Source organism: Panthera tigris, chromosome E2, assembly GCF_018350195.1.
Source record: "Panthera tigris isolate Pti1 chromosome E2, P.tigris_Pti1_mat1.1, whole genome shotgun sequence".
Classification (NCBI taxonomy): Eukaryota; Metazoa; Chordata; class Mammalia; order Carnivora; family Felidae; genus Panthera; species Panthera tigris.
Genome location: NC_056674.1, coordinates 60,620,981 through 60,634,395, shown reverse-complemented (window position 1 = coordinate 60,634,395; position 13,415 = coordinate 60,620,981). Strand labels below are relative to the sequence as shown.

General features: G+C 61.5%; 1 protein-coding gene across 1 annotated transcript in view; it reads right to left on the bottom strand.

Annotated features, from left to right (window-relative positions):
• The window catches only part of ACSF3 (acyl-CoA synthetase family member 3), a 45,039-nt gene extending 32,542 nt beyond the window's left edge, over window positions 1-12,497 (bottom strand). Inside the window, 4 exon segments of the mRNA XM_042969147.1 lie at window positions 4,417-4,572; window positions 6,277-6,587; window positions 6,590-6,982; window positions 12,460-12,497. Of these exon segments, the coding sequence (XP_042825081.1) occupies window positions 4,417-4,572; window positions 6,277-6,587; window positions 6,590-6,923 (801 nt within the window). The 5' untranslated portion in view covers window positions 6,924-6,982; window positions 12,460-12,497.
• Between the last annotated feature and the right edge of the window lie 918 nt (window positions 12,498-13,415).

Below are 13,415 nucleotides of genomic sequence, written 5' to 3'. Positions count from 1 at the left end.
TACGACGGATTTCACCAAAACACGTGTTTCAGAAGATACCATTAAGGCAAGGAAAAGACAAGCCAGACTGGGAGGAAATGTTTGCAAACCATCCATCTGATAAAAGACTTACATCCAGAACATATGAAGAACGCTTACGACTCAGTAAGATAAACAACCCAATTTAAGGGGCAAAAAACCTAAACAGACAGCTCACCGAAGAGACAGGGGTGCAAATAAACCGTGAAACATCACTCCACCTGACTAGTCAGCAAGGAAATGCAGATCGGAACCTCGAGGGATCTCGCTGCACATCCTCCACCGTGAGGACAGCGGTCACTTAGAACAAGGCTGGTGAGGATATGGAGAAACCGAGGTCCCCGCACACCTGGGTGAAAACGTAAACCAGGAAAGAACGGATCTGGAAAACAGGTTGGCGGTTTCGGAAAACACAAAACGTAAACCCGCGCTGCGATGTGGCGATCCTGTCCCTGCAGATCCCCGTAAGGCAAACGGAGACAGGGCCACACAAGGGTCTGCGTGCGAACGTTCACGGCGGCGCCGCTCCCACCGGGCAAAACTACGAGTCTCCCACGAGCCCGACGGACGGTTCGGAGGCGAGCGGAGCACGCGCGGCCGCACGACGGGGGCCGCTGACCCCCGCGCTGCAACGTGGATGGAGCGGCGACGTTGTGCGCGGTGACAGAAGCCGGACACGGGACACTGCGGGCGGTAGGACTCCCCGTGCGTGCAGCGTCCAGGAAGGGGAATGCGCGGGGACGGCGGTGGGCGGCGGTCACCGCGTGGGAGCAGGGGTTGAGACAAAGCCCGAGAATCCACATTTATGAAGACTCCCTGAATCATTTACGGTGGCGACTTGCATGGTGTGAACAACGCGTCGACAGCCGCAGGAAAGACGCGACACAGTTCAGGGAAACGAGCTGGGAGGCTCACGAGCCGGCGGGGGGGGCAGGGGGAGCACCCCACAAGGGAAGGCCGGGTCATCACTGTGCAAGTTATGGACTCCGGACTGTTTAAAGCAGCACGGGTGCACTGGAGGAAAGAAAAGACTGACAGGACCGCGAGCCCGGACACAGGAACGATCAAGAGAACAGAACAAAAGCGCCAACCGCCGACATCAGAGTTAAAGGAGACACCACCTCAGAGCCCAGGCACCCCGGAAGGACAGGGAGAGAAGCACAAACTACTTCATGCCAATGCATTTCACAATTTTAATGAGGCACAATTTCTTCTGGAAACAAAAATGGGGCACCCGAGTGGTTCAGTTGGTTGAGTGCCTGACCTTTTTTTTTTTTTTTTTACTGTTTGTTTAATTTTGAGAGAGAGAGAGAGAGAGAGAGAGAATGGGAGCAGGGGAGGGGCAGAGAGAGAGGGAGACATAGAATCTGAAGTAGGCTCCAGGCTCTGAGCTGTCAGCGCAGAAACCGACATGGGGCTCAAACCCACAAGCTGTGAGATCATGACCTGAGCCAAAGTCAAATGCTTAATCGACGGAGCCACTCAGGTGCCCTGAGGGCCTGACTCTTGATTTCGGCTCAGGTCACGATCCCAGGGTCGTGGTATGGAGCCCCATGTCGGGCTCTGTGTTAAGCGTGGAGCCTGCTTGTGATTTTCTCTCTCTGTCCCTCCCCCCCACGCCCCCCTGGCCACACTGTCTCTCTCTCAGAAATAGAAAATAAGCACAAGTAAAATAAACACAAAAACTTGCCAAAACTGACACAAGAAACAAAACAGGAACCATTAGAAGTCTTGAATCCGTTAAAGAAACGGAACCCTTCGTTAAAAGCCTTCCCGGAGAGGTCTGGCCTGGATGGCTGCCATGGTGAGTTTGAGCAAACCTCAGGGGAGGGACAGCCGCGGCCTTACGTCAACCTGCCCGGTGGGGGAGAGGCCCTTCCCGAGGGGAGCACGGCCCGACACAGACGCCCAGCGAGGACGCCCCCAGAGGGCTACAGACCTGCCTTCCTCATCAACACAGATGCAAAAGCCTTAACAGAACGTCAGTAAATCAAACCTAGCAACACATAAAAAGACAGCACATCCCGACCACGGGAAGTCTGGGCCGCAAGGTTAGGAAGCTAGAAACGTGAAAACCTTTGATCAGCATAACTAGCCTTGTTAGCAGACTAAAGGGAGAAAGAGATAATAAGCAAATCAAGGGGGAAGAGGCTGTGTGATCATCGCAATAGGTAAGACACCTGTGATACCCTGTCCCCTCTAAGAGAAGAAGTTTCCACAGACAGGGACGCGACAGGGACGTCCTCAGCTGGTAAACGGCATCTACAAACCCAGCAGCTGGCATCACACTGAACCGGGAACCGTCAACGCTTTCCTCGAGACCGTGAGTCAAGGACGTCCACGACGGTCACCACTTCCAGACCAGAGTTACAGAAGTAAAAATTGTCTGTATCACAAGACAGTGTTAAAAAAGACACTGTTTGTGAAACACCAGATTGGGGAAAGGTTCATAGTGTGTAATTCTGACCAAGGCCTTCTACCCAGATTGTATAAAGAAGACCTACAAGTCAATAGTAAAAAAACACCTCAAAGAGATTTTGAATGGCCAACAACATATGAAAAAGTGCTCAGGAAAAATACGAATATTATAACGAAAACAGGGTGGTGCTGTGCACGCAGGAAGGTGGCTGAAATGCAAAAACCTGGACAACTGTGCTGTGCTGCCCTCCTCACTGCCGACAAAAGCAGGGAGCAGAAGCCACGGTTCGGCAGTTTCTCCTGAAGTCAAACGCACACGACGTCCTGACCCAGCAGTCCTACCCTGGGGTATGTACCCCAAGGAAAGGAAAATCTGTCCCTACAGGAAGTTCCATGACGATGTCCTGGCAGCTTTACTTGTAAAGCCGAAGTGGAAAGCACCCAATGTCCCCCAACAGGAGAAGGGAGGGACAGCAGCAGAGAAGGGATGAGCCACTGTCGCGTGAACAGACACATCTCAAGAACGGTCAGGGACGGCAGTGAGACACAGTCTCTGTGCCCCCATCACTCGTGAGGCTCAGGAGACCAACTGCCCTAGAGCAGGACGACAGAAGAGGTGGCCGCGTCCGGGGTTGGGGGGGCGGAAGGGGGCACGGCCAGCCTCGCAGGGCAGGGACGGCGGGCCTCGCACACGCACACTCACCTCAACGCGGCGAAATACACACTATCTGGGCATCACACCTCGACAGAAGGAAGCGAAAACACACACACGGGCACAAACCCAACCCTCTCGCTGCAACGGCTGAGAGCCACACGACCGCGATGCCAATGTGCGCGAGGACACGGAGCCACCCGCACGCCTTGCCGGTGGCAGTAAGCGCCCTTCCACTCGTGTGTCCGTGGCAGGTCACGGCCGAGAGACACGTCCACAGAAAGAGCCTTACGAGAGTGTCCTCAGCAGCCTGACTCACAATGTCCTCGGACTGGAAACCATGTCCTTCGATGGCAGCACGGGTAAGCAGTGGGACCCAACACGGTGACACAAGAGGCCAAGGGAGCCTGAGGGCAGCACAGGAATGAACCTGAGCACGGTGCGATGGGCTGAAACGTCAAGTCCGTTCTAGCGAGTCCGTTCAGGGCAGCCGTGCGGCCAGGGGTGAGGGGAGCAGGGCGGAGAGAGAGGAAGGGAAGGGCCTGGGTCAGAGCCCCGCCGGGAAGAGGCGTGTGCATGCCAGGACCATCGCTCGACCATCCAGACGGGTCTGTCTGTCTAGAAAGTGGGCGGGGCCTCAGCCATCTCAGAGCTGCAGACTCTCTGTTCACTCAACACCACCAAGGACCCCGCGGTTCAGAAACAACACAAACGGATGAAGGGCAGAGGCCGAGAGCCTCAGGGGAGGAACACGCCGTAAGGACGGGCACACGGCAGGCCCGACAACGAGGCCCCAGCTGGACCTCCCGCTGCGGAACGAAGGAGAGCCGGTGCGGTTGGCTGAGCCACGGACCCCAACGTCCGATTCTTAATCAACATGGATACGTCACCTCGCGTGGCAAGAGGGGCTCTGTACCTGCAGTTAAAGCTTTTGAGAAGGGAGGGTACCCTGGACACGCAGGTGGCCCGATGTGACCACGGGGTCCACGTGAGGCAGGCAGAGCCCAGGGCGAGGTGGCCACGAGCCAAGGGCACAGTGCCGCCCGATGCTGGAAGAAGCCAGGACCAGCCTGTCCCGAAGCCCGCAGATGGCAGCCACCCTGTGCGCACCCCGACATCACCCTAGAAGACTCATCGTGGACTTCTGACTTGGGAACCGTGAGGGATCTGTGTGTTGCCGTCAGCCCCCTGCCCCGCCCCGCTCTGTATTCCTTTGTTACGGCAGCAACGCAGAACTCACACAGCCACAGGGTCTCACTGCAGAGCAAGGCGCCCCCGGTCCCCGGGCGCCCAGATCCAGTCATGCCCGCAGCCTGTCCCCTGCTTACCAGCTCTGCGCTGAACTCAGGCAGCATCACACAGGTGGCGCCCACCCAGAGGGGACACAGCAGCTTGTTGACCACGCCGTGCACGTGGTGGAGCGGGAGACTGTGGAGGATCACGTCGTCCTTAGTCCACGCCCACTTGTGGACCAGCCCCGTCACCTGTGGGACGAAGGCACGGCCTCAGATGGGAAGGAAGCCACCAGGCTGGGGCAGGGAGGAGAGGGGAGGGGATGGGAGGAGGGGAGGGGATGGGAGGAGAGGAGAGAAGGGGAGGGGAGGGGAGGGGAGGGGAGGAGGGGAGGGGAGGAGGGGAGGGGAGGGGAGGAGGGGAGGAGGGGAGGGGAGGAGGGGAGGGGAGGGGAGGGGAGGAGGGGAGGGGAGGGGAGGGGAGGAGGGGAGGGGAGGGGAGGAGGGGAGGGGGAGGGGAGGGGAGGAGGGGAGGGGAGGGGAGGGGAGGGGAGGGGAGGGGGGAGGGGAGGGGGGAGGGGAGGGGAGGGGGGAGGGGAGGGGGGGAGGGGAGGGGAGGGGGGAGGGGAGGGGGGAGGGGAGGGGAGGGGGGAGGGGAGGGGAGGGGGGAGGGGAGGGGAGGGGGGAGGGGGAGGGGAGGGGGGAGGGGAGGGGAGGGGAGGGGGGAGGGGAGGGGAGGGGAGGAGGGGAGGGGAGGACAGGGGAGGGCAGGGGAGGGGCAGCTCCCACTCTGGTGCCGGGTGCCCAGTCCTTCATGGCTTCTGAAGGTGACAGTGGCCTCGTGACCTTGGTCTGCTGGCTCACATTCCGACCCCCGTGTCCAAGAGCAGAGCTGGACACGGCCAGGGCTTTAGTGTGGGGGTCCCAAGTCCCCTGCATGTGCCCGTGGTGGCTCCCCCCGTCCCCGCCCCGCCCCCGGCAGTCAGGGTGCAGTTCTGACTCCGGCAGGCCCTGGGATTCCGGGCCTCGGCAGAGTCTGGCCGCCCACCCTCCACCTCCTGGTGCGGCACCGCCCTCACCCCAGCTGAACCGTCACAGAACCCGGAGCTGGGTTTCCTGCCACAACCTTGGCTTTCAGTGAGAAGCAGTGTGGGACACCCCGCTTTGAATGTTCTCAAGATCTCCAGTGGGGACGTCGTCCTGCACACCTCAGTGACCGCTACGGGCAAACCCACGTGACCCGCTCGCCCCTTTGCAAAGATCGGCCGAGGGATGGGGTCTCCTCAGACACAGAGTATGTCTTGCAGGGGAGACAGAAAACACATCGTGACACCCTGCCTGCAGTCAGCCCGGACTCAGTTTACCCCGACGTACAGGACCGCTTTGGGCCAAGACTTAACCACTTCACCTTCGTGGTCCCGAGCATCGGTTCTATTTTACCGCTCCTAGCGTGTAAGGGTCTTTATCATCCACGCAAACGGTTTCCGGAAGTAGGAAGGATGTAAATTAAAGGTAAACAAAGCGGCTGGGGAGTTTCCCAGGGATGCCGAGGCCACAGAACACAAAAGTCACACCCAAGATGTGGGGTCCACGAGTTCCTGTTTTCAGGTTTCCCAAAGAAGCCCCATTTCAGGTGCCGATCACGCGTCTCGAACATTCGCCTCACGGCTGCTCTCCCCGAAACCCCTCAACGTCACGTGTCGGGGCACGTTCGGTCTCTCGCTCGCGGCACGGCCCCGCGGAGCCCCTCGGGGGGCCGCCAGGTCCCCCTACACCCGAGTGAGCCCCCTTTCCCAGAGCCGCCCCACCCGGGGTGGCGGGGCGGGCGGTCACGTCTCGCCGTGTGCTGCCGGCAGGGTCGGTAGGACGGGGGCAGCCGCGAGAGGCCCCCCAGAAAAGGACAGGAAAGCCGGACCGACCCCAGGGGCCCCAGCACAACGGCGTACGAGCACTCACCATGGCCCTGATATTGTGATGAGTGCTCAGGACGCCCTTGGGCCTCCCTGTGGTCCCGCTGGTGTAGATGATCATGGCGCCTCGGTCTCTCCAGTTCTGCTCCGGCACCCGCCACTCGCCGGGCGCCTCGGCCGCCGCACCGTAGACCGTGGGCGGGAGGGGCAGCAGCGGGACCCCCAGCCTCCCGACCACCGGGCCCAGTAGCTCCACGTACTCCCGGCCGGCGAGGACCACGGCGCTCCGGGAGTCCCGGATGACATACTCCAGCTCGGCCTGCGGGTGCTTCCTGTAGAGGGGGACAGCGACGCCCCGCTCATCCACGAGGCCCACTGCGCGACCACGTAGGAGACGTCGTTGGAGCACATGAAGGAGACCCTCTCCTCCTGGAGGTCCCCGCCGGCACACCCGAGGAGCCGGCACAGCTCCCGAGACAGGCGGAGGCTGTGGTGGTAGAGGTCCTTGTACGTGTGGCGGCCGTGCTGGTCAACGAGGGCAATCCGGTCCCCGAAGGCCAGGGCCCGGCCGAACACGGGGGCACTCCTGTCCGAGCAGGCCGCCGGGGCCGTGTGCAGGGGGCTGCCTCGTCTGCATCTCACGGGAGCCGGCCGCCGGGAGGCCGCAGCACAGAGCAGGCGCCGGAGGGACATCACGGGTGGGGGGCAGCACCGCACCCACAAACGTCCAAGTGGATTTACCTGGGGTGGGGCTGGGAGAGAGAGGGCGCCACAGGTTACCGCCACCAGAGCGGGGGTGGAATTGCCCAGATGGCGTCGGCCGGCCCCCGGGCCCCAGCTGACATCCCGAACCGAACGCCACCGCGACACGGCTCCTTCGGGACCCGCTGCCCAGGGCCCCGGCCTCGTACTTGCTCGTTAAAGGACCTCAAAAATGCAGTTTCTAAAACAACTAACCTAGGCAAAAACCAAGGAAAAGCAAGTTCAAGGCCCTTCAAGTAAATTCCGAATAACTTACTGCCTGGAGAATTACTAGCTACGAGGAGGGAGCACCGAGGGCCGCTGAGCACCTGTTCTCTGTGCCCCCCGCGGGCGCAGCCTGGAGGCCGGGGCACCCGGAACCCACACACAGGCCGCGCTTCGGCTCCGCACACACCCCTCCCTGGAGCGCGGTCCGGAACGTGGCGGCCTGCAGAGGCCCAGACAAAGCGAGTCTGCGGGTCTCAGGTGCGTCAGTCTGGGTTTAAGCCGAAGGGGACTCTTCCCTCTCCGTCAGAATCAGGACCCCGGGGCCAGGAGAAGGAAGAGCCCTCCGGGAGGGGCTGTGGCCGGCTGACTTCCCCCTGCACTTGTGCTGAGCGCCCAGAGAGGGGACCCTCCTGCAGCAGGCCGCTGGCTCGGCTCTGGGCCACCACCTCCTGGGGACAGCCAGGGGCATCAGCACCTAGCAGGAGGGGGCGCAGGCTTTCAAGACTGCTTCCGCTGCACCGCAGTTTAGAGCTGAAGTTCAGCTCAATTCCAGGGGTCAGGAGCCCACCTGCTACCTGGAGCCTCTGCCACCAGCACGACCGGAAGACCCCAGCAGCGACCGTTCGCTCTGGGTCGAAATCCCCAATTTCGCAGCTCCTTCAGCTCCCGCTGCCCCTCACTGTGCCCCCCTCCCTGGGCGCAGCCCGCGGCCTCTGCCCCTTCTGGGCTCTGGGTCGCCGGCAGTGAAAATGCACCTCCCGCACTAGGACGTGTTTGCGCCCCGTAACCCCCCTCGGCTGCGGCCGGGCTGCTCAGTGGGCAGGGAAACCGCCTCGGACTTACTTCACCCAAAGAAACTTCCAAGGTGCCCAGCCCCCAAGTCAGAGACAGAGCCCAGCCCAGCCCACGCGTCCCCCCATCCCGGAAGAGCCTCCCGCCCCCAGGCTGAGCCTCCCATCCCAGCCAAGCCCACCAGAGCCCACAGCCGGTCAGGAGGCATGAGCCCAACCAATGACCGCACACCGCCCGGTCCCTGGAGGGTGGGGTGGGGGAGGACAGGCACAGGGACCCCAGAGGGCACCTCTGCATGTGCCACAGGCTGACGGGATGCCTGCCGTCCAACAACACTGTAACAGAAGCTGTACATCTTGCCCCCTTCCCAGCAGGCCCAGCAAAACGGAGACCAGGAGGGGCCCGGGCGCCCCCGCCGCCTCCCCCATGCTCTGTCTCCCACTCTCTCCCCCCACTCCCCCTGCTCAGCAAGTTCTCCCCCTGACAAACCCTGGCTTTACTCTTTCATTCACATTCATTCCCCTGCCACAGGGGAAGACTAATGTGTTATTGTTTGTTACACGAAGGAAACGGTTTTGTTCTCTGTTCTTAATTTAAAAACAAATTATACACAACACTTTATAATTACCCAACAAAACAAACAGGCTGCGGGAGTGTGAACTGTGCTTTGTGCGAGCCCCTGAGCCCCTCGGCAAGCAAGCGGTGCGCCAGGCAGTGTGGGGGCCCCGTGCAGTGTGGCAGGCCGAGGCTTTCTCCTGCAGCCTGGAGGCTCCGCAGGGCGGCTCTGGGCAGCCTGGCGGGGGGCCTGCTGCAGCAGCCACCAGGGGGGACCCCGCCCGCACCGCAGGCCTTTCGGGACCCCCTCAGCTCCCGCTGCTGGCGGAGGCCCCGGGCGAGTCCGCCTTAACAGTCCACAGCCTCCATCGCCTAAGGGTCGGTTCTCAAACATACTGGACCCCACGCTATTTCCAGATGAAAGAGGCAGTCGTTCAAAGCCCCCGTGTCCTATGACTTCTCCGGGTCCTTGTCCTGCCCTCTTCCCGTGGGTCAGAGGCGGATCCGTGGCTGGGTCTGCACGTCTGCTACTATGAAGAAATCCGACAACTGGTAAGGAGAGAGCTGGGCTCAATCAGAGAAAACAGTAAATGTGAAAAACATTTCAGAGACGCCAGTTTCGGAGAGAAAGTAAGCTCGTGAAGAACAAAGCAGGGTAGCTTTGACAGGTTTCCTTTCCTCACTTCTAGCAAATTCTTCTCTATTAGCCGTAGTGGCCAGAGGGAAAAGAAAAGAGTCTGCAAACAGAAAGCCTGCTACCAGGCATTTCTGGGCCACACGGAGGCCGGCTCTTCTGTGGGAGAGCACAGGACAGGTGCTCAGGGCGCTAGCTGGGGGTGCTAAGGATCGGAGCACCCCAGCAGCCGCCAACAGCCGCCTCTTCCACCTCTGTCCCCAGGAGACACCAGAGGGGGTGTCAGGCGTGGGGCCGTGACTGCAGCCACAGAAATCCACGCCACTTTCCGTTCATCCACATCTGCTCCCACGTCTCCCCTCCAGGCCCTCAAAGAACACACACCTCCTGCCTCCCTGTCACTGGGAGATGGGGGTATGCTGCCTGCGTGTCCCGGGGTCCCAGGAGCTGTGCCACACCAGGGGCAGACGGCACTGAGAAGCTGGAGTCTGAGCCCTTGGACCCCGTGCCCTGGGGTCAGTCCTGAGAACCGGAAAGCAGCGCTGAGCCCACCCTCCCTCCCTCACCGGGGCCTCGGCTGGCCCCGTAAACAGGGCTGGGGACGGACGGGGCAATGGCCCCAAGAGGCAGACATCTGACTTCCACCCAACAGGCTTCACCAGCCACAAGCCAGGCTGCCCAGGGCATCGACTCAGCCACCCAAAAGGATACTTCACAGTCAGCTCAAGATGAGCCCAAAAAGCCCCAGAGAACACAAGCCCCGTGTTCCCACAGTGGTATTTTTAAAGCATAGCCTCAGAAAATACTCGAGACGTGCACCACGACGCACAAACGGGACGTTCGCTGCAATGTTATTTACGATACGGAAAACTGGGACTCAACCAGAGGGTCCAGAAGAGGTTTAAGGAGATCAGGGCGAGCACGGGGTGCTGGGGCCCCAGCCCAGCTGTGGAGGGCGCGTGCTGACCGCCAGGAAGCGTCCTGCAATGCCACTGAGGGAGAAAATGGTTGCAGCTGAGAAGCCTTGAAGGCAGACACCAGGTGATTGGGGGGTTGTGGGAATCAGGTGATTCTTGGCTCCCCTCAGTGATTCCCAATTTTCTCCAATTTTTCTGAAATGAGCACGTACAACTTTTACAGTCCAGTGTTTGAAAAGCCTAATAAATGTCATTTAGTTTCTAAAAGTGGAGATGGTCCAACTGCAGCATTATTTTCTTCTACACAAAAGAGACAAAAATATTAAACCATTTGTTTTGGATGGTGGGTCTGCAGGGTGTCTGTAGCTCTCCATAGCTCTTTAATTTCTCAAAATGATAGAAGCAAATAAAAAGGAGACAACAGCGTTTTTCCTTCAGTTAAAACTGCTGGCTCGTAAGAGGCTTGTCCAGACGTGAAAACATCGGTGCCGATGAAGCAGCTCCTGTGGCGGCCGCGTGGACGGTGACACACTAGGCATCTCCCGCTACCAGTCTGAGCGTCTGGCGGCCGGCGAGACCAGGACAGATGCCGTGAGCGGAGGGCTCCCGGAAGCACGGCCTCAGGCCAGAATCGCCACAGCTAAGGCAAATGTCCGGGGAAGGAGACACGGGGCGCACGTACTGGGCTCCCAGGGGGTAGTTCGTGGAGCAGATTCTGAGACGTGGCCCTCCCAGGGCTCACCAGGGGGCCTCACAGCAAAAATTACTTTTCATTTGGGGAAATACTGCCAGAGTCCCCTCCAGAGAGGATGCGCTAATTTATTCTGGCACCAGACCTTCAAGACGGCTTTTAAGTCGCCCACGTAAGTGACCCTGAAATGACTCGTCATGAACTCTTGTAGACAGGGCTAGTCTTCAAGATCAGGGGATCAGGGCCCCGACGGGAACAGGCAAAAACATACCTCTATCCAGGGCAGATGAGTGTGTGTCATCCTCCTGGACACCTTTGGGTCCAGAAGGACCAACAGACCCTTCAGGAAGACAGCCCCACCTTCCAGCCACAGGGCCTCCACCACCCCCAGTGGCTCAGCTTCGACTGCCACTGCCACTAAGTAAACGCAGTCAGGCCACGGGTTCTCCCTGTCTCAACGACCCAGCTCCACGAAACTGCTCTTGGGTCACCAGCCAGCCCCAGATGGCCACAGGCACCGGGCTGCGATGTGGCAGGATCCCGGCCAAAGACCAGAGGAACCTGCATTTTGGTTTTCTTCTCCCAGGACACGCTGCTTTCAGGTTCCTCCAGCGGTGACAAGCCCAGCCCGAGACCCCACAGAGGCCGCTGGTTATGCTCACCACCCAGACTCTCCCACGGAACCGAAGCCCGCAGGGCATCAGGAAGGTGGTGGGGTCACACCCATGGCTCAGAGCACAGGCTCCAGAGTCAGCACAGGCCTGCCCCGGGGCCTCTGCTCCTCCCCCCTGGTTTCTGCACCTGCCTAAGCCTTCACTTCCCTTTGGTTACAAGGCCTGCGTGCAGCCTGTGCAGGAAGGACCCAGGGGCCCCGCAGCAGGAATCACTTCCTGAGTGATACTTGCATTCAAACGAGGGTGGCTGCTTTCTAAATGAGTAAGAGCGCACGTGACGGCCCCCAGAACCCGAAAGTCTGTATTTCTAAGTAACAGGCATCACGGTGCGTCCAGGACCGCTACCGTCAAATCAAAAAACCCAAAGGGGGAAAGTCACGCTCGAACCCGGATCCGTATCAGGAAGTAAAATACTGTTTCAAAAGCGCCGCCTGGAGGCGTGACACGGGCCCAGGCCGCGTTCCACCCGGCTGATTCGGTCCGCCCTTTGGGCACGGCCCCGCACCTCGCGAGGCGCCACCCGAGGCGCCAAGACGCTCAATGGCAGCAGCGCGGCCCTGGTGCCCCCGCAGACACCTGCCCCCTGGGGGCGGCGACGCAGCCATTCCCCGGCGTGACGGGCGCTCCCACCGCTGACTTCTCGTCCCTCCCCGGCTGGCGCCCCACTCATCGCCTCTCAGAGCCCGGCTGCTCAGCCGGGCCGCCCCGCACCCTGGGCGCCCGCCGCACGCAGCAGGCAGCGAGGACGACGCGCAGGGGGCGCGGGCACCTCAGGCCCGGCGGAGACGGGAATGATTTACTTTACACGCGGCGACCCGGCGACCCCGGCCCGGAGGCCGAGCACGGACAGCGGGCGCCCGGCCCCCTCCCTCCCGCCTCGGCACGGCCGCCGGCGCGCGGCCCAGGCGCCCCCGCGGCGCGCGGCCGAGGAGGCGGGGCCGGGACGCGGAGGCCTGCGCGCGGGGACGCCTGCGGGGCCGGGGACGGCGGGCTCTACCTCGGCCCGCGCGGCGCTCGCTCCTCCTCCTCCGGCTCGCGCTCCTCCTCCGCCTCCCCTCGGGCCGGAACCGGAACCGCGGCTGCGCGCGCACCCCGCGTCCGGCGCCGGAGCGCGTCCACCCCCATCCTCCCGGCGCGTGCGGCGCCGCGGCGGCGGGTTCCGGGCGCGAACGTTCCCGGCGCCGACAGCGGGAGGCGCCCGCCGGGAGGGTGTTCGCCGTAACCTCGGTCGGTGGACTAGCCACCCGGCCGCTGGGCTCCCGACTGGACCAGAGCGTCTCAAAACTGTGGCTACCGGCGGGGCGTGACGGGGCTCGGCTGCGCCACCGCTGCGGGTGTTTGAACTCGGGGCGAGAGTCCGTTCGTTTGGCTGAAACGTGTGATTTTTTTTTCTAAAGTAAAAAACAAACGCACGCAAGCTGTGCGGTCCAGCGGTGTGTGGGCGCAGGTCGTCCTGGATCGCGGACGGCCCTCACTGCGGTCGGTCCTCCCGGGAGGACGACGCTGGACCTGGGGCCGCGGGGACTCACGGGTGGCGCTGGACCTGGGGGCGCGGGGGACATGGGGACACGGGACACACGGGTGGCGCTGGAGCAGGGGTGGCGCGTGGGTGACACAGGGGGCGCGGGACCTGGGAGTGCAGGAGGCACGGGGACACACTGGTGGCGCGGGACCTGGAGCAGGGTGACAGGGGTGGCGCGTGGGTGGCCCAGGGGCAGGGGCCCAAACCTTCCCGGCTGTGGTGCAGAAGAGAGGAGCCCCGTTCTCTGTCAGGAACATTGCGGACACTCAAGGGAGCTCCTGGAGAAGGAGAATGCCATGGCCCAAGGGAAGAGGGGCTGGGGATCCCCCAGAGACAGAAAAAAAAAAGACTAGGAGGTGGAAAACCCGAGAGGAAAGATAAGGAAATGGGCCCATCCGGAAGGTCCTATATGAAAAACAGTTTTGGGGAGG